We start from the raw sequence: 25841 nt of genomic DNA on the forward strand, positions 1-25841 counted from the left end.
GCACCGCTGCTGTCTCCAAGGGCGCGCCAATGTGGATAGTTATCACTGGGGGATATACTTGACAGAACTGAATGGAATATCTATTTCAATCAACCCTGTCGAAAGGAGATGAACAGCGTGGGAACTAAAGTCAAATGTCTTGGATATGCATCTTCAAACTGGATTTTGCCCTGAGCGGTTTTAAATCAGAAAAAGGCTTAAACCATTTAGCCTATGTTGTAAAGGTAGAGTATTGAAGTATCCACCTTCTGTGCTGTGTTTGTACTATTGAACGGTCTTTAACACTAACACTGGCCACCATGTGTTTTTTCTTTAGCCTACTAATTGTTGACTTGGACATGGCTCCAATTTAAATGTTACCTGATTCTGAGAAGCATATAATTTTCAGGCAAACATTTCGGAGATGTTCTTTAATCTTCCTTTCAGTCAAAACAACTGTAACAGGTGCAAGCTGTGCCTCATTCAAGTCCATTGGTCAGTCAGGGAATAGTCAAGATCATGTCTGACAAACATAAGGTAGACCACTTAACATGCTTTATTTCAGCATCCAAAATAATTAAAAACATCTCAAATTTTTATACATATACAAAATAGGTACAGATCCTCTTGTTTTAATCCCCCAACGGTGTGTCTGCTTCTCTCATAATTTGATGATATTTCAATTTTTTCTGTGTTCAATCTTTTCCAAAACCCTTTGCATAAAATAAGAAAACAAAACAAAACAAAAAAAACAATGGGGGGAGAGAGAGGGGTACTGCTAGAAGCAATTGGACAACAAAAGGGGGGATTTCAATACGAAACAAACAACAACCAAAAAGTGTCAAAAGATGTAAAAAACAGACAACAAATCCACCTGCTTATTCTACACTAGACAGGACCGTGTGCATCCTAACTACAGTATACCTCTTGCTAAGCCTCTGTTGCAGAGGTTTTAGCCAACACTTGAAACACATCTGTTACGACTGACATCAAGATAATCTGCTAATTTAGCACCTAAGGTCCTGCAAGCAAGAATGACAACACAATAGCACAATTTCAAATCACCCTCCACTGACAGGACCTCATGAAGAATAGCACCTTTTGCAGCTGTTACTTTCAACTATACTTCTGCCGTGTAAAATCTATCCTGGGGTTCACTAACACTGGGTAACGTGGATTTCCTTTTTGAGGTAGCCATAAGATTAAAAAAGTAGTTGAACCCATGCCTCTAATGCTGCTTTCGTGTGACTTCAGAAGGAACAACTGCTTCTCTAGGTGGGTACAACAACAAGACACTTCACTGTCATTTTTAAGATTTATTTGACATCACCTGAAAGTGGTACAAAGCATTTGATTTTCTTTTTCATTGTCCTTCCTCAGTGGTAAAAAAAGTCACCTGTATCTGGGATGTTTTTTCTGTCAAACTCCAGGGGGGATTTTACACTTTACAAGTATATATTATTTTCTTTTTGCCAGTGAAACCATTGAGTCTTCTAAAGTATCCTCGGTGTTGATGGTGGTTGTAATAGTGGTCCCAAAAAAGCTTGATGACACACAACCACGGTCTTCAGAAGTGCAGTTTTAAGCAAGTGGACCATTTGAACGGCCAAATGAAACTCTAGTTTTTTTTTAAATGCATAGAAAAGGGTTGAGAGGGGGGATTGCTAGAAAAAAACATACACACACAAACAATTTCAAGTCCAGATTTCTTTTTTACAAGAAGCAGACTGGGCCAACTTCAATGCCAAATTCCTGATTGGGTGCACCAACGTCCATAGGAGCGATGTCAATAATAGGCAGACGGGATGTTTTCGTTGTCTTGTAGTCGATGACTGTCTTGCCCCATGCACCAGTGTGCGACTGTGGTGAGAGAGAAGATGAAAAAGGCCCAATCAGAATCCATAGTTTCCATTTCCTAATCAATTGAAATCATTCTCTTCCTTCCCCCTTTACCCTTTCAAAAGATGGCTCCTGGAAAAAGCACTTTATACCAAGTTATGAGCAATAACATCACAGATACTATCATAAAGCCCCTCAAATGAAACCCTCATCTGTTTCCAACTAGTGACCCTTGTCCTATACCAACACCACAATCCCAAAAGCCCTTTCCAATTCCACCTTGACAAGACTACTGCTGCTCATACCCACAGTCTAACACCAACTACCTCTTCAAGAGGAGCGAATTCTCTCGAACCATTCCTGAGAGGAAGGATTCTTTCTAGAACAGTTCCTGAGCGGACACAGACTAAGATAAAGCAGCGAGTAGGTAACAGGAGGAAGGAGGACTCACCGTGCAGCCATCCTCGGTGACGCTGTATGTGAAGCGGCTGTTGCCCTCGGCTCTGATCTCGATCTCGTTGGAGCCCTGGAGCAGCAGAGACTTCTTGAGGTTGCCGGACTGCTGGTCCATGTAGGCGATGCTGTTCTTGCAGTGGTATGTGATGTTCTGGCTGGCCTCTGTGGCCATAAGGCGCAGGAAGGTCAGCTGGATGTTAACATCCTGAGCATTGGAGCCCTCACTGCCATACTCAAACTGTAGGGGAGAGGAGAAAGAAATGGAGTTAGCATGGTTTGGAGTTAGCATCAAGGACATCTAAGAGAATGGTGCGATTATGGTCCTCTTTTCCCAACAGTTTGACGCTCCGAGGTTCTCACCTGGAAGCCATCGGTCATTGCCTCGCCGAACCAGATGTGCTTCTTCTCCTTGATGTTCTTGCTGGTGTACCAGCTCTTCTTGGGGATATTGGCCTCGGTGGGGTAGACGCAGGTCTCGCCGGTCTCCATGTTGCAGTAAACCTTGATGGCATCCTGGGTGCAGCCCTGGTCGGGGTCGATCCAGTACTCGCCTGCATGGAGAAGAGAGTGGATCGCGTTAAGAGCATCCAATGTGATTGTTGCTGTTTTGAGACTACACAGACAGCAAGACTCACAAGAAACTAAAAGAGCTTGTGTATACTGAAGATGTCTTTACACACTATGCTAAAGCTTGTCAGAACCAATACAGCTCCATACTTTCCTCAAAGCCAAGCAATTTCTTGACTAATGATGAGCAAGCAACCATAGTCTAGAATGGGTCTATGACTCTTAGACTCACCGCTCTTCCAGTCGGGGTGGCACATCTTCAGGTCTCTGCAGGTGCGGGCGGGGTTCTTCTTGGTGCCCTCGGGAGAGCGGATGTTCTCAATCTGCTGGCTCAGGCTCTTGAGGGTGGTGTCTACCTCCAGGTCGCGGTCGCGCATCACGTTGGCGTCGTCGGCGCGGAAGTGACGGTAGGGATCGGGGGCCTTCTCCTGAGCGGGCTGAGCAATGAAGCCCATGTCGAATCCACCACCGGGAGGTCCGGGGGGGCCAGGGGGGCCGGGAGGGCCAGGGGGTCCCTATATGTGGAGGAAGCAAAGGCCAACCAAGATAGGATGTGAAGAAGAATAAGAGGAGTACAAGGAGCAAAATATACCGATTTTGAAGTGGTTGAAGTGACTTACAGAGGGTCCCATCTCTCCAGAGCGACCACGGGGTCCGGGAGGTCCGATGGGGCCGGGCAGACCGCTCATACCATCCTTACCGGCGGCACCAGCAGATCCAGAAGGTCCCTAGTGTAGGCAGAGCCATAGCTTAATACGAAAGTGTAGACTATCCACATCATATTGTCATCAGAGAAGTGCTCCACAGTCATAATGTTGCTGTGCTGATCGTTGTGTAACAGTTGTCATAATGTGGGTCATACTCACTCTAGGTCCAGCGGGGCCAGAGGCTCCAGCAGGTCCTGACTCTCCAGATGGTCCCTATGGGCAGAAACAACAGATTAAGGTGCCTGTTAAATCAAACACCAATATTACAGGGAGAAGGTTGAAATATCTCTTCCTTGTGCCTTTGCAGGCATGTACGAATCTAGCTATTTATGGTGTACTGCATGTGGATAAAGGGTAGCAACCCATTTCCCTTGTTTATGCTGGTCACTTGTGTTATTATTGTTGATTTGTAATCAGTTGGGGTACTCACAGAGGGGCCAGGGGGTCCCTGCATGCCAGTGAATCCTCTGTGTCCCTTCATGCCTCTCTCTCCAGCCTCGCCAGCCTCTCCCTTGTCTCCACGAGCTCCAGCGGGTCCCTGGGTAGGAAAGCGACAGGCGTGTTCAGTATACCCTTTCCTCAGACTCAGAGTGGAAGAGCAGATATTGTATTCATAGTGATGGTTTTATGAATCTGTGATGGAGTATATACGTACAGATGGGCCACGGGGACCAGCAGGGCCAGCAATACCAGCGGGGCCAGCAGGACCCTGAAGAAGAGAGAAAGGGAAAGAAAGAGATATATATATATATTTTTAGTCGGCTCGGGGATTAGAACCAGCGACCTTTCGCTTACTGGCACAACGCTCTTAACCACTAAGCTACCTGGCTGAATTGATATGACAATCAATTCAATTGATAATCCCAACTCGAAGGCATGTCATAAAGGCTATGTAGCTCAACTATTAGGAGCTCCAGTATATGCTATATTCTAACAGGACTACAAACAAAGACCTCAACCCCTTCTATAGCCTTAACTAGTTACTGTGCGATGGGCGGCCATTTTGAGGCTACAAGAGTTGTCAACATACAGTACGGTCTCTAAACATTATCATGTCTGAATTGCCCCCAGTTATGTATTCCTCGTCAGTCTAAGGGAGTAATGGCGGAGGATCTGGACACTTACAGACTCTCCACGGTCACCAGACTTTCCAGCGGGGCCGACGGGTCCAGGGGCGCCAGGGGGTCCGGGGGCACCGGGAGCACCAGCAACACCAGACTCACCACGTTCTCCCTACAGGCAGGACAGAGAGGAACAGAGACGGGTCAAGAGAAGATCAAACTCCTGGACATGATCCCAATACATTACACTATTGGATGCTCTTTCAGCCATGCAAGTAGTCGTGTAATGGTGCCCAGTGTAGTTTGTCTACAGTATACCAACAGGCTGGTTCCCAAAGTGAGGGGGTGAATCTGTCTTGAGGACAGTGTATGAGTATAGCTCTCACCTTGGGTCCAGCAGCACCATCGCGACCAGCAGATCCCTCGTTACCAGGAGTTCCCTCACGACCAGGCTCGCCAGGTGCTCCAGCCAGTCCAGGGGGTCCCATGGGTCCAGGGGGTCCACGCTCACCAGAGGGGCCAGCAGGTCCCTGCTTGCCAGGCTCTCCCTAAAGCAGGAAACAAAGATCAGGGTTAGACCTCAACCATAACACTAGAAGTAGAGCAATGGTGTATGAACTGTATGAATAAGCTACTGCAAGAGCGTTGCAGTCGGCTGCCATCTTGGCAGAGCTAGCACAGAGGGCCTTTAGCATCGTTGTGACAGGCCTGTAGACTATCTAATCACCGCCTTACTGAAAACTAGGGATATCCACCGTGAACTGTGTCTCCTCTGCAAAAGCCTAACGCATTTAACATGAAGTTCTAGAACTAGCACTCTGCAGTACTGACCAGTTGTCCGGCGAGGCCGGGGAAACCGCGCTCGCCTCTCTGTCCGGGCAGACCAACAATACCACGCTGTCCAGCAATACCCTGAGGTCCGGGAGTTCCAGAGGGTCCCTGTAGGTGAGAAGGAGAGAAAGAGAGAATAGGTCAGATCTAAACTTCATCAGCGTGTATTACAGGTGCACTCAAAAAGGAGTATTAGTATTGATCTGGCTTGTCAGCGTAGGGGTCAGAGTGTTACTTTGTTAGGGTGACAGTGACAGCCAAAAAAGGGGTACTTACATTGGGACCATCTCCACCAGGCTGTCCCTTCTCTCCCTGGGGACCAGGGGGTCCAGCAGCACCAAGCTCACCAGGGCGACCGGCGGGGCCAGTCTCACCACGGTTACCCTTCTGTCCTTCCTTTCCACCGGGGCCTGGGGGTCCGGGGGGTCCGTTGTTGCCCTGAAAGAAAGAGGAGAGGATGGTTGAGTATGAAATGAGGCTGAAGTTGACCGAATACACCTGTATCAATGGCTGTTATCGATGACAGTATTGTGATCATCTAAATGTTAAGCTAATGCCTAGCTAGATGCTTGTATGGGCATCAGGCAATGCAGTTATGTCTTGGGTTGGTTGCACAATAATATGTTGTATCGATAGTTGTGCTGTTGTGTTGTGGGATTGCTGTTTTAAGCTATTATTGAGCTGTTTGCTTGCTTAGTGTTCGCCTATGGTTAAAGTGGAACCTATGGCCAGAGCCAGGGTATTGACTGCTATACTGATGGATGACGAGCATGGTTCAGTGTGAATGGAATGGTGGTAGAGAAAGAAGTACTTACAGATGGGCCGGGAGGTCCAACTCTGCCAGCAGCACCGGGGAAACCAGTGGCACCCTAAAGAGAGAAAGAGAGGCACTGGTCAACCTAGTGTATCAGATTGGGAAGCATGATACTACTTTACAAATGCTATCGTTTACGGTCAGACAGATGAGAGATGATGGAGGATAAGACACAAAGCTACTTACAGGGGGACCAGCAGCACCACGGGCGCCCTTAGGTCCGGTGTTTCCAGCAGGACCCTGTGTGGACACATCAGTGCTTCAGTCAGTAAACAAGAGCAATACAAACATTTGTAATACTGAGGGGAGACCAATATAACAACACTCCAGCTGAAGTCGCTGATAGTACCATTGTAGGGCTATGATGGTGTCATTCATTTGTGTAATGACTTTAATGCATATCAATAAAGAACTACAGTGAGGGAAAAAAGTAAATCCAGAAAAACGCATGTCAAAAATGTTATAAATTGATTTGCATTTTAATGAGGGAAATAAGTATTTGACCCCTCTGCAAAACATGACTTAGTACTTGGTGGCAAAACCCTTGTTGGCAATCACAGAGGTCAGACGTTTCTTGTAGTTGGCCACCAGGTTTGCACACATCTCAGGAGGGATTCTGTCCCACTCCTCTTTGCAGATCTTCTCCAAGTCATTAAGGTTTCAAGGCTGACGTTTGGCAACTCGAACCTTCAGCTCCCTCCACAGATTTTCTATGGGATTAAGGTCTGGAGACTGGCTAGGCCACTCCAGGACCTTAATGTGCTTCTTCTTGAGCCACTCCATTGTTGCCTTGGCCGTGTGTTTTGGGTCATTCTCATGCTGGAATACCCATCCACGACCCATTTTCAATGCCCTGGCTGAGGGAAGGAGGTTCTCACCCAAGATTTGACGGTACATGGCCCCGTCCATCGTCCCTTTGATGCGGTGAAGTTGTCCTGTCTCCTTAGCAGAAACCCCCCCCCAAAGCATAATGTTTCCACCTCCATGTTTGACGGTGAGGATGGTGTTCTTGGGGTCATAGGCAGCATTCCTCCTCCTCCAAACACGGCGAGGTTGAGTTGATGCCAAAGAGCTCCATTTTGGTCTCATCTGACCACAACACTTCACCCAGTTCTCCTCTGAATGTTCATTGGCAAACTTCAGACGGGCATGTATATGTGCTTTCTTGAGCAGGGGGACCTTGCTGGCGCTGCAGGATTTCAGTCCTTCACGGCGTAATGTGTCACCAATTGTTTTCTTGGTGACTATGGTCCCAGCTGCCTTGAGATCATTGACAAGATCCTCCCGTGTAGTTCTGGGCTGATTCCTCACCGTTCTCATGATCATTGCAACTCCACGAGGTGAGATCTTGCATGGGGCCCAGGCCGAGGGATATTGACAGTTATTTTGTGTTTCTTCCATTTGTGAATAATCGCACCTACTGTTGTCACCTTCTCACCAAGCTGCTTGGCGATTGTCTTGTAGCCCATTCCAGCCTTGTGTAGGTCTACATTCTTGTCCCTGACATCCTTGGAGAGCTCTTTGGTCTTGGACATGGTGGAGAGTTTGGAATCTGATTGATTGATTGCGTCCGTGGACAGGTGTCTTTTATACAGGTAACAAGCTGAGATTAGGAGCACTCCCTTTAAGAGTGTGCTCCTAATCTCAGCTTGTTACCTGTATAAAAAGACACCTGGGAGCTATACATCTTTCTGATTGAGAGGGGGTCAAATACTTATTTCCCTCATTAAAATGTTTGCGTTTTTTCAGGATTTTTGGTTGTTATTCTGTATCTCACTGTTCAAATATACCTACCATTAAAATTATAGACTGATCATTTCTTTGTCAGTGGGCAAACGTACAAAATCAGCAGGGGATCAAATACTTTTTTCCCTCACTGTAGATGACAATATAATAATATGATATATGCCATTTAGCAGACGCTATTATCCAAAGCGACTTACAGTCATGCATTCATACATTTTACATACGGGTGGTGCCGGGAATCGAACCCACTATCCTGGCATTGCAACTGCCATGTTCTACCAATTAAACTACAGATGACCATTTAAGATGGGTCAGGGTGGGTACCCAGTGGTCAGTCCCACGTGTTATACCTGAGGTCCAGGGGCTCCAGTAGGTCCAGCAGGTCCTTGGGCACCACCGTCACCCTTGGCACCGTTATCTCCGGCCTCTCCCTTAGCACCAGGCTGACCATCAGCACCCTGAAGGAGAAGAGAGAAGAAGAAGTGATTGAGTGAATGTAGAGTAGATTGGTGTGTAGGTTCATCTAGACTGGATGCTATGGTAAGATAAGCCTGTCTCATTTAATGTCAATGAAATCAATTTAGAATCGTCATAGTGCGCAAGATGTTACAAGTCATCATCTTGATTGACAACTGATGTCTGTTTGAATTGAGAAGTGATTTCTGTGTGAATTGAGAAGTGATTTCTGTGTGAATTGAGAAGTGATTTCTGTGTAAATTGAGAAGTGATTTCTGTGTGAAATGAGGACAGGTAAAGAGGTGTGTGTACTTACAGGAGGCCCAGCGAATCCAGCAGGTCCGGGGGCACCAGACTCACCACGCTCACCCTGGGAGAGGAGAGAGGAGAAGGTTAGGGTTAGTCAGGTCAGGACTATGTTACAGGTCAGGGACTAGCATCATATGAGTGTGGGTCAGTTCTTTCTTCTATATGCATTCATTTCTACTTAAGTTTCATTCTTTATTGCTCTCTTTGGTGCTCAGTAGGTTCCGGAACCATTTGAGCTTTGCTTCATGCATTGTGGCAATGTGGTCTCTATTTGAAGCTTCAAGACTAACTCCCATAGAGAGATGCCTGTGGTATGGATGCATGGGGAACTATGTTTTTAGGTATTTGTGTCATGTCTGTGGAGAGGTGGTAACAGGGTGGGACTGAGGTACTCACAGGGGCACCACGGGCACCAGTAGGTCCAACAGCTCCAGGAGCGCCAGTCTCTCCCTTGTCACCAGGAGCGCCAGCAGGGCCGTTGGGTCCGATGGGGCCAGTCATACCACGGATGCCATCCTTACCACTGGCACCATCAACACCCTTGACTCCTTGGTCACCCTGTCAACACAAGAATAGCTGAATTAGTATTGTAAGTTGTGGGTTATACAGATACAGAGACGGATGAGTGCTTTTATGGACACAGTCAAGTCCACTGTAATGCAAGTGGACGTTTGGATGGATGGAGGGTATGCCACTGAATGCCACAGAAGTATGAAGTCAAGGCCCACTGATGAACATGAATTTAGGAATGGAGGATGATAAGTGAAGGGTGGCACCGGTACTCACTCTGTCTCCCTTCAGGCCTGGCAGACCACCAGCACCACGCTCTCCTGGCATTCCCTGTAGGCCAGGGGGTCCCTGGCCACCGGGGGCACCTGCGGCACCAGCCTCTCCCTTAGCACCATCGTTACCAGCAGAGCCAGGAGAGCCACGGGCACCAGCGGGTCCAGATGGGCCGGAGGCACCACGCTCACCGGGGAAACCTCTGTCACCCTGGGGTACGGAGCGGAGAGAGGAGAGGGGAGAGGGCATAAGCTTTGGTTCCAGAGCATCACATCACATGTATATAAGATGAAGGATGTTATCGATGTCAATGCTAATGTCTTTAGCCTGGGTCGGCTGGGTGCTAGTCTGTTGCTGCTTTAGCTGTTAGCCGTTGTCTTGTTTGGCAACAGTGTAGCTGTAGCAGTCTATCACCCAGGAAGTGATGTCATTATTGTTCTGGGATACTCACTCTGGCTCCAGCAAGACCAGGAGCACCACCTTCACCGGGCAGACCCTAGACAGGAGAGAGAGGAGAAGATATTAGAGATTACGATTAGAGATTTGAGATCTGCATTTGTAATGCTCAATGTTCAGCTGTGTCAAGTCACAAATCTTGACAGGAAGTCAAGTGTCATGTAGTGATGAGTACCAAGGACAAGAAATGAGGCAGTGAGTGACAACACCAAAGGTGCTGTACTCCTGTAGTGTTCTTACCTGCTCTCCGGGCTTGCCAGTCTCGCCAATAGCACCTTGGGGTCCTGGAAGTCCCTGTTATACAAAGAGACAAGAGAGAGACAGGTGAGCCAATGGCCAGAGGACCTGAAGTAGGAGGAGGTCTGCGATTGGTCAGATACTGATTATTTCCCATAGCTCAGGGATGTACCTGGAATCCAGGGGGGCCAGCGGCTCCCTGCTCGCCTCGCTCTCCAGAAGGTCCCTATGAGGAGGAGAAGATGGAGGAGAAAATCAGTGTGACCGGCATAATGGTGGGTGGATGGGGGTTACACCCATATAATGTAAGCAAAAACAAACTGAGTGGAAACATTTGGTTTGGTTTTGCAGTCCTAGGAGATTCCATGCTGGCTTGGATTAGTGATAGTGTGTTTGCTTGTGTGCAAGTGTGACGCAGTGCAGGTAATGTTGAAGAATGTTGTCCTTAAAGCTTTGGGGAGAATGGGAGTGAAGCATTGTGGGATGCTGGAAGTGTACTTACGGCAACACCGGGGGCACCAGGAGCACCAACATCACCATCTTTGCCGGGAGCGCCAACAGCGCCAACGGGTCCCATGACTCCTCTCTCACCAGGCTTGCCACCCTCACCCTACAGGAGAAGACAAATACCCATTAGCTCATTTCCCATCAAAGAGCAATACTGTATACTGAAACATAGGTTTTAGGCTATGGACAACTATGTCATACATTGCAGTGAAGGCTGCTGAGTCTCATAGTAATGGCTGGAATGGAGTCAACGGAATGGTATCAACCACATCAACCATATGTTTGATACCATTCCATTGACTCCATTCCAGCCATTATTATGAGCCGTCCTCCCCTCAGCAGACTCCACTGATACATTGTGCTAACTCTCAATTTCATAATTAATTTCTCGAATCAGCCCATCAATTATTGTGCCCCAATAAGAGCAGCGAGAGACAGAAGGGTTACTCACAGCGCCTCCCTTAGGTCCGGGGAATCCCATGACTCCGGGCTGGCCTCTGGCTCCAACGGGGCCGGGGGGTCCAGGGCGACCATCTTGACCACCGGCACCCTGTCACAGGAGAGGGTAGAGAGAGAGAGTCAGTGACCACAGTGATATTGGGTGAAGTAGTCATAGGACTACTTTGTTGAATTGGTGTTGTGAGGGTCAGGTGAATCTGTAGCTGAGAAACTTACAGAGGGGCCAGTCTTGCCATCGGGACCAGGGCTGCCAGGGCTACCAGTCATACCCTAGAGATGGGGGGCAAAGGTGAGAGGGCAAAGGTCAGGCACATAACAACCGTAACATAAGCACATAACATAGGCAGCATACACATCTTGATATGCCATTTTAACATGAATATATGGGTTTCATTCTTATAGTATCTATTAGTTGTTGAATAATTATCCAACAATGATAGTGTATAACAAAGGCCCAGTGATCTAAGACCGGACACCTGTCTAACTCACCTTGGATCCAGGCATACCAGGCTCACCGTTGCGACCAGGCTCACCAGTGTTACCCTTAGGTCCAGCAACTCCAGCGCCACCACGCTCACCAGGGCCACCCTATGATGGATGGAGAGAGGGAGAGATGGAGAGAGAGAGGGGTGGAGAGATGAGTTTGCTGCACTTAGCTAGTAACCATAGCATGTAGCAACGTTTGGAGGTGCACTGTAGTATATACATTTGAACAAGTGGGTGGCTGTTGCAGGTGTGTATGTGTGTCTGTGTGTGTGTTCCAGGTATGTGTGTGTTTCAGGTGTGTGTGTGTGTAGTCACCTTGGGGCCAGCAGCTCCATCAGCACCAGGGAAACCACGGCTACCAGGGGCACCCTGTAGGGGGCGACAAACACAACACAGGTCAATACCACAACACTGTCTGTCACTCAGTCAGCACCACAACATTACTGCTACCTCAGCACCATAACACAACCATTCAGTAACATTACATTACTGCTCAGCGCTCACAGCTCTCTGGTGGCCAAATGAGGTGAAACATCAGGGAGAGGGCTACAGTTACATTTAGCTGACTGGGAACCAGAGAGGTTATTAGCTAGCTATTGGTTCCAATGAGCTTAGCATTCATAAGTCATAATGTGATTATTTATGTGTTGGAATAGTGACATAGATATCATCGTTGTGTGGGTGTGTGCCAATACTAGCTGTACTGTGAGGAAGTAAACAATGTATAAAAAGAGAAATGTCCAAGTTCTCGTATAGCACTCTCCTACTGACCCAGTTCCTATAGTTGATTTAAAGCATTATATTGGATGGTTCAAACACCATCATTTTGATGGGTATGGGGCAGTAATGCAATGCTGGTTATTTGGAATAGTAGGACAGTGGAGCAGAGTATCGTGGATTTGGAGGACTACAACAGAGTTTAGTGAGGCAGGGGGGAGGGTATTCTAAAAGTAGGAGACAGGAGGACATATGGGATAGGAGGACAGTGAAACTGAGATATTGGTCAACAGATTATAACACAGGGCTAGTTCCTTTATTATAGCATACATTCCTCCTCTCTCTCTCCTAAGAGTAAGAGGAAGGAGGACAGTGAAACTGGCTGTCCTAAGAGTAAGGGAATGGGACATGTAAAGGACAGGAGAACATTATGATGAAGAGTGGACAGTGTGTGACTATCTGGGGTACTTACGCGCTCGCCGGGGGCTCCACGGGCACCAGCAGCACCGGGCTCACCACGGGCTCCTCTCTTGCCCTCCTCACCAGCAGCGCCGGGGGGTCCCTGGACTCCAGCGGGGCCCTGGGTAATGGAGAAACAAGATGAAGGTCAGAGAAATGGAGGGTGGCAAGGCATTGTGCTGAGATGTGGATCAGTACAGTGGTAGAGTTCAGACACATCTGGACTGCTGACTGAGTATGTGAGTTTATGATACAGTGTATGTGGTATGGATGACTTGGTGGATCGTATTTGTCCAAAGACTAAGTCAAAAGGTGTACTTACAGACTCTCCTTTAGCACCAGCCTCTCCCTTGGCTCCAGTAGCACCAACCTCACCCTAGGGTGAAGAAATAACAAACATCATTTTCAGATCCCACACTCAATGGTCTGTGCATTCTGACCAAGTTATTGCAACAACATAAGTTTCAAGATAACATAGATCGTTGTATTTCTTTACTATATTTAGTGATGGAAGTCAGAGGGAGCTGGACTTACAGTGTTACCCTTGGGTCCGGGAGCTCCACCAGCACCCTGGGGTCCTGGGGGTCCACGGGGTCCGGGGAAACCAGGAGCGCCAGCAATACCAGCAGAACCCTAGAGGAGGCAGCAGAGTGACAACAATCATTATACTTCCTGGATTCATTATCACTGAGAGACAAGTCAGTAACAACAATATTGGTTATTTCCAAAGTTGAACTCTAACAAATACCAAGACAAACCAATGACAACTAAAATCGCTAGTTCACTGAGGAGTGGGGTGAGGTGTATACTTACAGGGGCTCCCTTGGTACCGGGGTTTCCATCAGCACCGTTGTTTCCCTACAAGAGATACAAACCAAGGGGTTAGAGGAGAAAGTCTCTCACAAGGATAGCAAATTTAACTTCAAGTCACCAACACAGTCCAGAGGTGTATTTCACTAGAGGTTTCTGAGGGTGAGACTCACAGCAGGGCCAGCAGCGCCAGCGGGTCCGGGGTTACCAGCCTCTCCACGGGCTCCCTGGGGTCCCTCGCCGCCACGAGCTCCCTGGGCACCAACCTCTCCCTGTTGGGGTGAAGATAGACATGGTCAGGGCAAGAACAGAAAGAACATGTAACTAGTATTGTACTAGTCCTACCCTAAGTACTACCCTACACAAGTACTACCCTTTAGTTGTACTGTACTAGCACTACACTACCCCATCCGTCCATTCCCTAAGTACTACCCTACACAAGTACTACTCTAGTAGTACTATTGCTACCAAGTTAAGTACTACTGTACTAGTACTGTACTACCCTACTCCCTAGTACTTCCATATGGTAGTACTGTACTAATACTGTACTATGCTGCCATTCAAAAAATTAATATCCACATCATGACCCCAAATAAATCAATGTGACCTCTGACCCCACAAGGTCACATGGCATGGCACAATCACAATAGTGAAGCTGGATAGACTTTCAACTGGCAGCCAACTACACACGGTTTCATGCATGGTGCAAATGGATACCACTATCTTGGAAACACAGCAGTGTGTACACTACTATTACCATTGTTGTTTTGTTGTTTTCTTTTGTGCTAGAATGGATGTACTGTATGTTTTTATCTCATCTACCTCTCCAAATACTGCCCCCTGGGAAAGAGCTAGAGGGTGAGGGTAGAGGGTGGAGGATAGAATTTAATAAAGTAGAAGGTATACAGGTGTGTGAACACGGATAGGTGCAAGTCGACATCTTACCTTGGCTCCGGGGCCACCGGGGAAACCAGGGGCACCAGCGGGGCCAGTGGGGCCCTAGAATACAAGTAAACAAGAGAAAGGTTTGAGTTACAGTCTAAATGATGAATACTGAATAAGTGTGCTTGTGTACCAATATGTTTCTGTTGATGGTTGTGTACTGTGTGAATAGACAGCTGGCGTTAGTACTTACAGGAGGACCAGCAGCACCCGCAGCACCATCGTTACCACGAGCACCCTGCAGGAGAGAAAGATGCAGAGAGAGAGGCACAACAAGGTCAGAATCAACTAGCTACCACCCTTCAGGGTCCAATTCCAATATGGCTGAACTGTAAACATAAATTGTAAACAAACAAAATGGCTGACCCTTCAATGTCAGAATCCAACATGACACTGTAAAACTAAATAACTGACACACTGAATTGTTAGAACATCTAAAATATGGCTTCCTACTGAGGCCAGTATACAAGGCTCATGTTCAACAATATTCAGGTAAATCAGATTGTAAGGCATTTTGTAGATTGACAGTAAGAATGGTTAGGTTTCCAACAAGCTAGTCCTGGACTGATCAGTAAGCATCTGAAATATACAAAACGCTTGGGAAATGTGATGACCCTTGAGCTACAGGAATAGGGTCTCTGTCAATAGGACTATGTTGTAATGGTGCTATTGCACCCCTTGTTTATGGTCACAGGCAGTGGTGTAAAGTACTTAAGTAAAAATATTTGAAAGGAATACTATTACGGTATATTTTTACCCCTTTTTCTCCAATTGGTAGTTACAGTCTTGTCCCATCGCTGCAACTCCTGTACGGACTCGGGAGAGGCGAAGGTCGAGAGCCGTGTGTCCTCCGAAACACGACCCCGCCAAGCCGCACTGCTTCATTACACAATGCTTGCTTAACCCGGAAGCCAGCTGCACCAATGTGTCAGAAGAAACACCGTACACCTGGCGACCGTGTCAGCGTGCATGCGCCCGGCCCGCCACAGGAGTCGCTAGAGTGCGATGGGCCGGCCAAACCCTCCCCTAACCCGGACAACGATGGGCCAATTGTGCGCCGCCTCATGGGTCTCCCGGTCGCGGCCGGTTGTGACAAAGCCTGGGATCGAACCAGGATCTGTAGTGATGCAGCTAGCCTTAGACCGCTGCGCCACTCGGGAGGCCCAGGTATCTTGACTTTTACTCAAGTATGAAAGTTGGATACTTTTTCCACCACTGGTTACAGGGAGTGGTTTTGGGGTTGACTTACAGCAGCTCCGTTGGGACCAGCACGGCCTCTCTCACCAGGCAGACCACGGGGTCCCTAAAAGAGAGGGAGAGATATTGGCACGGTAAGTAATCATGGCTGCCATTCACATTGCTACTGTATTGCAGAATGCTAAAAATGACTGATCTTCTCTCTACACTCATATTCTTGTGTAGGTCTGCTGACAAAATGGAAGGTGGGACTCACCATGGCTCCAGGGGCTCCGTTCTCACCAGATGCACCACCCTCTCCCTGAGGAAGGACAAACAGACACACAGACAGACAGGTCAGTGAATGGGGGACGAGAGAGGGGAAAGGGGGGATGTGTGTGATTTCAACATCAGTGGGAGAGATGGAGAGGGGGTCTCACCTTGGGTCCAGCAGGGCCAGACTCTCCCTTAGCTCCATCAAGACCGCTGAATCCCTAGAGAAGGAAGTAGAGAGGGATAGAGAGGAGAGAGAGAGAGAGAGGGAGAGGGTGAGGACAAGGTTAGAGGACAGGAAAACAGGGCGGATTGTATTGCTGCTATTTGGGAAGTATAGGCTGATGTTGCCACCAGACACTGGTCCAAGATCAGTTTTGCGAGCATCCCCTTCATGGTTAAGGTTAGGCATGGGGACATTTAGCTGATCCTGGATCTGTTCTGGAGAGCAACTTCTACCAGGACAGTTTGGGGGTGTGGTGACTCACTCGGTGTCCCTTGATGCCGGGAAGGCCGGGGGTTCCGGGGAATCCACGAGCTCCCTGGAGAGAGAGAAAGAAAGAGAGAGAGAGAGAAAAAGAGAGTGAGACATGCTATCAGTGCAGTTGATGTCTTAACATCCCTTGAAGTATTTGAGATGACACTATTGTTCTAGAGTGAGTGTATGGATGGAGTATGGGGTGACATAAGGTGACATTAGAATGACATTGCGACTTACCTGTGGGCCGGATGCTCCACGCTCACCGGCGCGACCAGGCTTGCCAGACTCACCCTGGATGGGAGGGTAGGAAGGAAGGAGAGAGGGATGGAGAGGAGGAGACAAGGTGAGGAATTAATTATAATCCAAATCCTTCCCCTTTATGAATATCTTACCCAGAATTTGTCCTGGGACATAGATGGTAAATGGTCGATTTTAATGATGGATATCTTGGTGACTTACATCATCTCCATTCTTGCCAGGGGGACCAGCAGGACCACGGGGGCCCATGGGACCCTGTAAGAGATAACCCACTGGGTGAGAAGGGTGTGTGTGTGTGTGTGTGTGTGTGTGTGTGTGTGTGTGTGTGTGTGTGTGTGTGTGTTTGTGCGTGTGAGAGAGATAGATAGAGTTACCTTGATGTGAGATATAGCATTACAATTAGTCAGTGATGGAAATAATCTAGGATAATTTGTCATTAATCTAGAAATCATAATTAATAGGTAGGTAAGTCAAAATACTATTGGAAGATGGTGATGGGTGTACGTGTCTGTGTTGTGTGTATGGGGGGGGGGGGGGGGAACCCTGTGACTTAGTTGGCTCCATTCCAAGCATCAGGCTAGGGCAAGACCTATGCAGCAGGTAATGGGTGGTTTAGTAGTCTGGAGGTTGTTTGGAAGATGTTTTTTAAGTGAAGCTATTGTATGTTGAGCTATTTTTCTGCTTTTGGCATGGTATTGCCCTGCAGAATATGGCGTAGAATTTAGCTCAAAGTGTATGTTTATGAGGGATTCAGATACTGAGGTGATATTGAGATGATGGTGTAACATTTTCTGGAAGATTCCGGAACGAGATACTCACAGAAGCACCAGCCTCACCAGGCTCACCAGGGGGGCCAGTGAAACCCTGAGGTCCCTATAGGGGGAGACAAAGAGACAATGTCAGACTATGATGTTCATCCATCCAAAAAACAACATTGTTTAGTTCTGTTGACAATGGGCTATGAGCTTATGGGACAATGAGTCCTGTGGGTCAAACATTCCCACGGTCATTATAGTTATCGAAGACTGAAACTGAATGTTAAAAAAAGGAACAAAAAAGCTATAAAAATAGTCAACTAAAAGTAAAGCCAATGACAACTAAAACTGAAATAAAATGACAAGAACTAAACAGACACTAAATAGATATGGTCAGGAACCTATCAAATTAAACTAAGTTTACATATAGCCATATATGCTTAAAAAAACACACCTACAATGAAACAACTCGAGAGTGACTTCAACTCCCATCATGCATTTCACCTAGGATCATAAACTGACCTCATTTTGACCTTGGACCCCAGGTCTCTTCCCCTACAAGACAAATGTCACTTAAACAGCTAGAACACAAAGGGAAGGGATACTTACACTTGAGCCAGGAGGTCCAGGGGGACCACGGGGACCCATGGGGCCCTGTCAATCAAAAGGAAAAGAAAGAATCAGTCAGTTATCGACCAATCACATCAGTCTTCCCATTAGAATATATATTTGAGAAGGAGCCAACTGACCAAAGGATTAACCAAAGGTTGGGTGGGCGAGGGTTAAAGTCCTTCCAATGTATACATTCTAATGCCCGACCGTCACATCATGAAGAGTGATATTAGAATACTGGTATCAGTAACTTTTCAAGGCATCTACACAGTGGTAACAGGGGGTTTGATGCTATTATTGAAGTGATAAAGTAGGAAGAGTCAAAGGTTATGCAGATATCGCAAACATAGAATGTGTGGTGTTAGTCATTTTACTCATATTGTTACTTAATGTGGATATGGAAGTACATAAGACATGAAAATATCATATTTGTTTTATGGGATAGTACTTGATGTGACCTATGGAGTACCAATGAGGTCAATTTGTAGGACTTCTGCTGAGCAAAAGTCTCTCATGGCCATAGTTTCTGGTAGTGTCTATACATAAAACAGATTCAAGTGAGTGATACTACTGGGCCAACAGGCTCTGTGTAGTTGTATGTCCATACCATGGGGCCAGGCATGGACATGCCACCACCGCTCTTCTCATCAAAACCACCAGACATCTGAGGGGAGAAGTTCTGTAGGGGAGACACAAGGGAGAGATGTGTTACAGTCAGTCAGTATTGGGAATCATGAGAACAGTGCTGTGATCTCGACATACAGGATATGGATGGGCCTAACACGGCTAGAGAATGCAAGGCACTAGGCCTGTCCATATCAATGACAGATCTGTTCATATCCATGACATATCTACAGGGTGACTACCTCTCTGGCGTTCCCTAGCTGTGTTAGGCATTATCTCCCTGTCCACTCCTGGCTGGGTGCTGTCCACCTGACCTGGTGCTGAAATACAGACTGCACTGCACTCTAACCAGGATAGCTTAGCATTACACCTCCAGTGCTCTTGCCTCTACTCTTTTTGGAGGTGTATCATTTTGATTTGGAGATTTCCATTCTGAATAGACTAGCACAATAGTTCCTGTTGTATTTACTGCGCTAACACTCTATTTGGAGCCTGTCCAGACTATATGGAGATCAGTGATTTGTGACATCATAAGAGGGTGTTGCTGTGTTCTCCACCCAGCTGTCAGAGTTAGCCACTTTCTCCCATTTCTTTAAAACAGAAGCTGCCCCTAATCTCTGATCTAGGATCAGTTTCCTCTGTCTAACGCATAACCTTTTAACCTTTCGACCTGGGTCAAAGCTGACTCCGGGTCAGTGCTAAGTAGGCTAAACGTCCATCTTGGCCTGAGATACTTACTCCGCCGAGGCCAGGGGGTCCAGGGGGTCCTGGTGGTCCAGGAAGGCCGGGCTGGCCGGGAATACCATCGTTGCCGGGGAAACCAGGAGCTCCCTGCAGGAGAGACAAGAGAGAGAGAAGCTGGTTAGTGATGAACTATCACAGAGACATAGTAGTAGTCACTGAATATATGAAAGGGCTTCATTATTATCTATGGGGGATAAGGTGACAGTGAAGAGAAAGGGAAAAGCTAACATAGGCCTAGGGTTTGGGGAGAACTCAAGGCATATAGGCCCCTAGTATATTAGGAGCATATTGATGGGTCATATCTGTAATAACTTCTGATTACTTGTACATTAGGCCATCTATCCATCTGTCCTTCCATACATCCATCTATCTATATGTTAATCTAACTGTATAAGTATCTACCAGTCTGTCAGTCTGTCCATCCATCCATTCATCTGATCGGAAATAAAATGCCACGGATAGTCTCAGTTATAAGACAATCCCAAGTGACTTAAGTCATAAAGATTGTAACACTACACTATACCCACTTCAAGTATTTGGTTAGGGCCAACCAGTCACTGTCCCAGATATTGTGATTGTGAGAACCACATTATTCTTCTAATTAATTTGAAATGGAGTAGAATTCTTCAAGTTAAGAAATTGTATTTCTATTCCAATAAATGCACAATATATCTGCATATGCTGGCCCAATACAAATCCACACATATCTCAAAATACTAGTCAGCAAATGGGTATCTAGACAGGTTGGGCTTTGGCTGAAGTATAACATCTATACCAATTGAAAAATATGAATTGAGATTTAAATAATGAAGATAGTGGTCAACTATTTAGCCATTTACATCCACTAGTAAACTCCAAAGACTCTGGATGTACATGTCTATCCAATGCCTTTGATAATAATCTAACCTCATGTCAGACATTACTAACATAAAAGCAGAATCTACTAATAGCTAATATCTTATAGGCCAAAACTCTGCTATGAGTATTATGAGCTAATACAACAGTTATTATGAGTGATATGTGCAAGATGCTAGGCCTGTCCTTTAAAACTGAGACAAGAGGCACACAAGTACAAAAAGACACCAGAACATAAGGGCCAAATCCTAACTTGGAATATAGGTGCAAACCTTTAACGTCCACACACCTCTGTCAATGGAGGATTAGTGAAAAACTGTGACTTGAAGTTTTGCATGTATCTCATGTTTGTTAGGTTTTGGCCCCCAGAAAGTGAATACAAAGCATGACAGGAATAAGGAAGTGAAACGTACTGGCTCTCCCTTGGCTCCACGATCACCCTGGGGTCCCTATTGGAGGGGGAAATAGTAGCATTAGGTCATGGTTGTAAATGAGGATGTGGTTCTTATTGTCCTATGGCCTTACTAGATGTGCAGTGTAAGATAAAATACATTTGTTTCAATTATGTGTTTATAATGAATCAACAATCAAAAATACATGTAAAGTACACTTTAAATGTTAACAATAATACAAAATATAATTATATTAACCTTATCTAATAGTTAATAACAATAAGGATCATAATATCATATTTACCTCAACCTTTGGCTCCTGGAAGCCTATGGTAGCAACAGAAAAACAACAATTAGATTAAAATGTGAACTATCTGAAATAGTCTGAACATTAAACAAATTAAATATTTGTAGTGTGCATTTAAATTGTACATTAGGCCTATGTTATTAGATTTAGAACTAATAGGGGCCTACAATGTCTGAACTAGGCCTAAGGAAAATGTACACAAATGCCCAAATTTGAGACTAGGTCAAAGTTGAAAGGAAGGCCAAAGGTAGTTAGGAGGTGGCAGTGCTACCAGACTGGACATGCGCATAATATGTGCCTGAAGCATTGAATAGTATCCCATCCCATTTCGGAGGAAAATGGGAAAAAAATGACTGGTGTGATTGGAATAAAGGTAAATCCAAGTTTATTCCTCGTTGGCCATCCATAAAATGCTGTCCAACCCCTTAAAAGTAAAAGCCAAACAGTCCCTCTGAGGCCTCGAAAAACTTTTCAAAACTGATTCTGGGAGCGCCTGCGCCTGTAAAGTAAACTCCGTGAGCGCATGAGCGTTGCATCGGGAGGAAATCGTCGTACCGTCGTCGGGGCAGATGGGGCAGCATTCGTCGTGGGGGATCACTGGATTGGGGCAGTCGGATGTGTCCTCGCAGATAACTTCGTCGCACATGACGGTGCCGCTATCGCACACGCAGATCTGGCATGGCTCGGGTTTCCAGACATCTCTGTCGTTGTAGAATTGACCGTCCAACGTACAGCTGCCGGCGGTGCCTGAGAAAGATGCAGATAGGAAATAGTTTAGAACGCTTGCCTTCAATGTTGACCTAGAAAGGCACGGATGCCCATGTGATGACGCATTGACCAGGTGATGCATACGAAAATGTATGCACTCACCAAGTCGCTCTGGATAAATCAGCGTTTCCCAACTCCAGTCCTCGAGTATGCCCATAGTACACATTTTTGTTGTAGCCCCAGACAAGCTCAACTGATTCAACTTGTCAACAAATCATTAAGCACTCAATGAGTTGAATCAGGTGAGTTTGTCCGGGGCAACAACAGAAATGTGTGCTGTTGGAGGTACACAAAAGTTGGAGGTAGACAACAGTTGGAGGTACACAAGGACTGGAGTTAAGAAACACTATGCTAAATGACAAATGTATTTGTAATGCATAAAGCCTCGATTGGAATGAACAACAGGACAGAAGGCCTGGAAAATTACTAAAGTAAGGCCTATTTCCTACATTTATGTTGACAAATATCTTTGAAATGTAAATAGTAAGCCCTGAGGGGTATACTACAAAATAGGATCAATGAGTTACCCAGATAACTTGCCTAAATATTCTGAAATAACACATTTTTTGTAAAGATAAACTTGAAATGGGCATGGTCTAATTGACTCAAGAACCAAAAACACATATTTAAGTTACATTTTCTTAATGAACCAGAAAATCAATAGGTATTTCTGATTATTTTATTAAAGTTAGCTGGCTAACTCATTGATTCTGCTTTGTAGTATACTCATCAGGCTTGACTACCTCAGAAAATTCGTCTTGAGTTTGTTTATTTATTGTTGGATATACAGTACAACCAGACTAATGGATATCCAACCAGACATTGCATTTCCAAAGTAGGCCCAGCTAGAGCTCGAACTAGTTCTAGATAGCCTATATTTTATTGTATTGATGGCTAATTTGTGGTCTTTGTTTAGCCGAGAGCCGGACTACCTGTGTCCAAACCAACAATGTTGGTCTACATGAGTTACAACGATTTGACTGTACATTTTACATTTTAGTCATTTAGCAGACGCTCTTATCCAGAGCGACTTACAGGAGCAATTATGGTTAAGTGCCTTGCTCAACGGCACATCGACAGATTTTTCACCTAGTCGGCTCGGGGATACTGTAGAGGGCGAAACAGTCTAAAAATGTCCCACAATTCCCTGACTGAGTCAGTGGAAAGGGTCCACGTCGTCTATGCTGTCCTCCAAACGCTGCTGAAATAATTGTAAACTGTCGGCTTGGCAAGCACCAGCGTTTCCCTCAGTGGAAAGTTTCCGATGTCTGAATGTGTTATCAATTATCATAAAAAAATGAAAGGGGAGGGTAGGGGGCTCATCGAAAGCATTTAAATGTTGGTGGAGTTGCATGTCAAAACCACATGGTGGCGCTACAGGGCCGTAGAGCGAATTTGCACATCTGTCTGCCCCAGATGCAACTAGAAACCCTATACTCAACCAGTCTAGGCAATTTGACATCATACATCAAATAACTTAAAACGGCATATCTTTGTCTATAAGTAATGCATTTAGGTTCTTATCCTTTATCTCTATTAGAATACACTTTTTGTAAGTAGCTACCTAGGCCAAATAACTGAGCTTGAAACTATTCTAGGGAATTTGCGCATGATGATGCTTTGTCCTCTCCTTCAACATTTAGGTCACTGTATTCTTTCTACAAAAGTTTTTATTTGAAAAGATGTAGCCTACCTGTGATGAATGACTATATGCTAGGCTATATGCCATTTAGAAAAACTGTAGGTTCAAGATGACCCTGTTCCTTTTCCACTTGGCTGACATTTAGCCTCAGGCTGAATACCTTTATCCTTTATTTACAGACTGTTGAGCCATATAGGCCTATTCAATTCCACTCAATCCAATGGGCAGAGAGTTGGCATGCCTTGTAGCCTTCCCCTCTATCCCTTACATGCATTCTAATATTTCCAGCTGTTAAAATGTACCCCCAGGGCATCAAATAACGAGTGGAAGGGAAAGCCTTGGAACCTGTACCAACTCGTTCCAAAGGCACGCGCAAGCAAGCGTGAGAAGGCCCACAAGCAATGATGCCCATACACTATGCTCAAGCTGCAAGAGGTAGGCTATCCTTATGAATCCCACAAAAAAACTGGTAACCAGTCAACAATCAATAAAAATTTACCACAGATAAAGAATAGAAATGTATCCTAATATGCATATGTATCTGAATGGCTCAGTCGTCACCAAACCTTTTTCCTATGAAAACCACTTTTCTCCTTCAACCCACTGTCTTTCTATATCAATTTCGTCAAGACAATAGATACCAGAGGCAAGGATAGACTAAAAAGTGACACTTACGATCGTCCTCGCCTTGTCCTCTTGCCAAAAGCACTGTTGCGCTGAGCAACAGCGCTAACCGAATATCCACAAAGCTGAACATGTCTAAATATTAGACATGTAGACTCTTTGAGGCGAGGGGGAAGTAATTTTTTCCGTTAGACTCCAATCATACAAGTAGGGTCCGGTCCTCTGTATTTCCAATCCAGACCCCGCAGAAAACTCCCTACTGCCTACAGAAACTTTTTGCCCTGCCTTTTATATTCCAAACTTTTGGGGAGGTGCTGGCCACACCAGAAAGCTCCAGCATGCTCATGTTCATGGAAAAAAAGTCCCTCCTTCCATCATTGCAAAGGGGGTGTCATAGGCAATTTTTTCACCTCTAGAAAAGGTGGAGGTTTAGTAAAAACCATCCCCTATCATGGCTTAGACAGACGACAGGACATGACATCTCCAAAAGTCGATTGGCGAGGAGGGCCTGGATAGCTAGCTCACTGTCTGTAGATTCTTCAGGGGTGCAATTAAATAGAAACGAGTTGTGCACAGGAAAGGGACTTCAATTAAGTTGCTTATCTCGCTTGTGTGTTTCCAGGCAGATGTTATTTTATTGTCAATATTGAATGCTTTGCAGTTGTTGCACAGTCTTACTTTTATGAGTAAAAGGTGCCACATCAACTTGGGCACTAAATTGGGCATGCACTGTTCCCTCAGGAGCTGCGGTTTCGTTGCCATTTATTGTTCTGTGGGGATGGATTGGCTGTTGCTTAGCAGGCTTATACATCTCTGTGTCTAGGCCTAGGATATTTCTGATCGAAATGTATCTATCGGAAACGTTTGCCTACATTTTTGTTTAAGGTGAAATTGCTCATCGATTGAATTCATATGTGGGGCACTATCGAATATATTCCTAAGATTATTTTCGTTTTTGTAGTAAATGTGTTTTAAAGTTCTATGACCGATCATATTTGGAGAGGTGTGCAGGCTTTCGATAACACATTGATATTCGATAACCTATTGCATGTAGCCCATCATCATATCGATAAGGATCTTGATTTGCTGAAAGGATGGTTGCTAGGCCTTACTGAGCTACAACTTAGGGGAGGAGTGTGTATAGTGTCGTTATGTGGCACAGTGGAACCTCACAGTTTAGGCTATAGTATTATTTTGGCTGCAATTTTAAGTTTTTATTTCACATTTGTTCATAGTATAGTTAATGGGATATGAGCTCCGCTTCGGAAGGTACGTGGACTGAGAGGTCGGAAAATGGAATGCCTGTGGATTGCCAGCGCTTCTTTAATTTTGGCATCAACCCCACTACAGGTCGCTTGAGGAGAATACCGTCAATTAACTCCCGGTTATAGCCTGTTTGAAGAAGATATAGCTGATTCTCTCTGTGGATGGAAACCGTTCATTCTTCTACTAATGCTGGTCATGTGTACGCTGCAGAACGTCTGTGCACAGCCATAAACAGGCAAAAAAGTTATAATGACAGAAACAGATGTGGAATTTCAGGGGAGTTTCTACAACGGAAGAATTCGTTTCCAAACGAAAAATAATGTATTTATTTAGGACGTTTTGTCTCTCTCAAGTTTGTTGTTAGTCGTGCTATAACGAATCAAAAAGCATCCTAACTCCCCAGATGAAGGTGTCATACAACATCCACATGCACATATAGCAAA

At 45.7% G+C, this 25841-nt stretch overlaps 1 protein-coding gene across 1 annotated transcript; it reads right to left on the bottom strand.

Annotated features, from left to right (window-relative positions):
- Nucleotides 1–1280: 1280 nt before the first annotated feature.
- On the bottom strand, nucleotides 1281–24397 carry LOC311103201 (uncharacterized protein). Its single transcript, XM_084144749.1, has 47 exons — nucleotides 24184–24397; nucleotides 21654–21845; nucleotides 21096–21118; nucleotides 20813–20848; nucleotides 19539–19631; nucleotides 18784–18855; nucleotides 18174–18218; nucleotides 17629–17682; nucleotides 17011–17064; nucleotides 16789–16842; nucleotides 16559–16612; nucleotides 16238–16291; nucleotides 16075–16119; nucleotides 15871–15924; nucleotides 14815–14859; nucleotides 14625–14678; nucleotides 13853–13951; nucleotides 13683–13727; nucleotides 13404–13502; nucleotides 13192–13245; nucleotides 12883–12990; nucleotides 12009–12062; nucleotides 11697–11795; nucleotides 11424–11477; nucleotides 11200–11298; nucleotides 10744–10851; nucleotides 10414–10467; nucleotides 10245–10298; nucleotides 10000–10044; nucleotides 9552–9758; nucleotides 9162–9323; nucleotides 8773–8826; nucleotides 8351–8458; nucleotides 6441–6494; nucleotides 6256–6309; nucleotides 5717–5878; nucleotides 5441–5548; nucleotides 4996–5157; nucleotides 4674–4781; nucleotides 4204–4257; nucleotides 3979–4086; nucleotides 3708–3761; nucleotides 3462–3569; nucleotides 3074–3356; nucleotides 2635–2825; nucleotides 2270–2512; nucleotides 1281–1839 (listed from the first exon to the last, which is right to left on the bottom strand). The coding sequence occupies exons 1-47, from the start codon at nucleotides 24263–24265 to the stop codon at nucleotides 1693–1695; spliced, it is 4350 nt and encodes a 1449-aa protein (XP_084000875.1). The 5' UTR covers nucleotides 24266–24397; the 3' UTR covers nucleotides 1281–1692.
- Nucleotides 24398–25841: the final 1444 nt, after the last annotated feature.

The sequence above is a fragment of the Coregonus lavaretus genome (assembly GCF_964263955.1).
Source record: "Coregonus lavaretus genome assembly, chromosome: 2".
Classification (NCBI taxonomy): Eukaryota; Metazoa; Chordata; class Actinopteri; order Salmoniformes; family Salmonidae; genus Coregonus; species Coregonus lavaretus.

Bases quoted from the DNA above. Each gene is read 5' to 3' on its own strand.
- LOC311103201 (XM_084144749.1), bottom strand. From the start codon at position 24,265: ATGTTCAGCTTTGTGGATATTCGGTTAGCGCTGTTGCTCAGCGCAACA. The intron at 10,045-10,244 runs GTAAGAACACTA...TCTCCTGTCTAG, and splicing joins CTGGCAAGCCCGGAGAGCAG to GGTCTGCCCGGTGAAGGTGG. The intron at 2,513-2,634 runs GTGAGAACCTCG...TCTCCCCTACAG, and splicing joins CAATGACCGATGGCTTCCAG to TTTGAGTATGGCAGTGAGGG.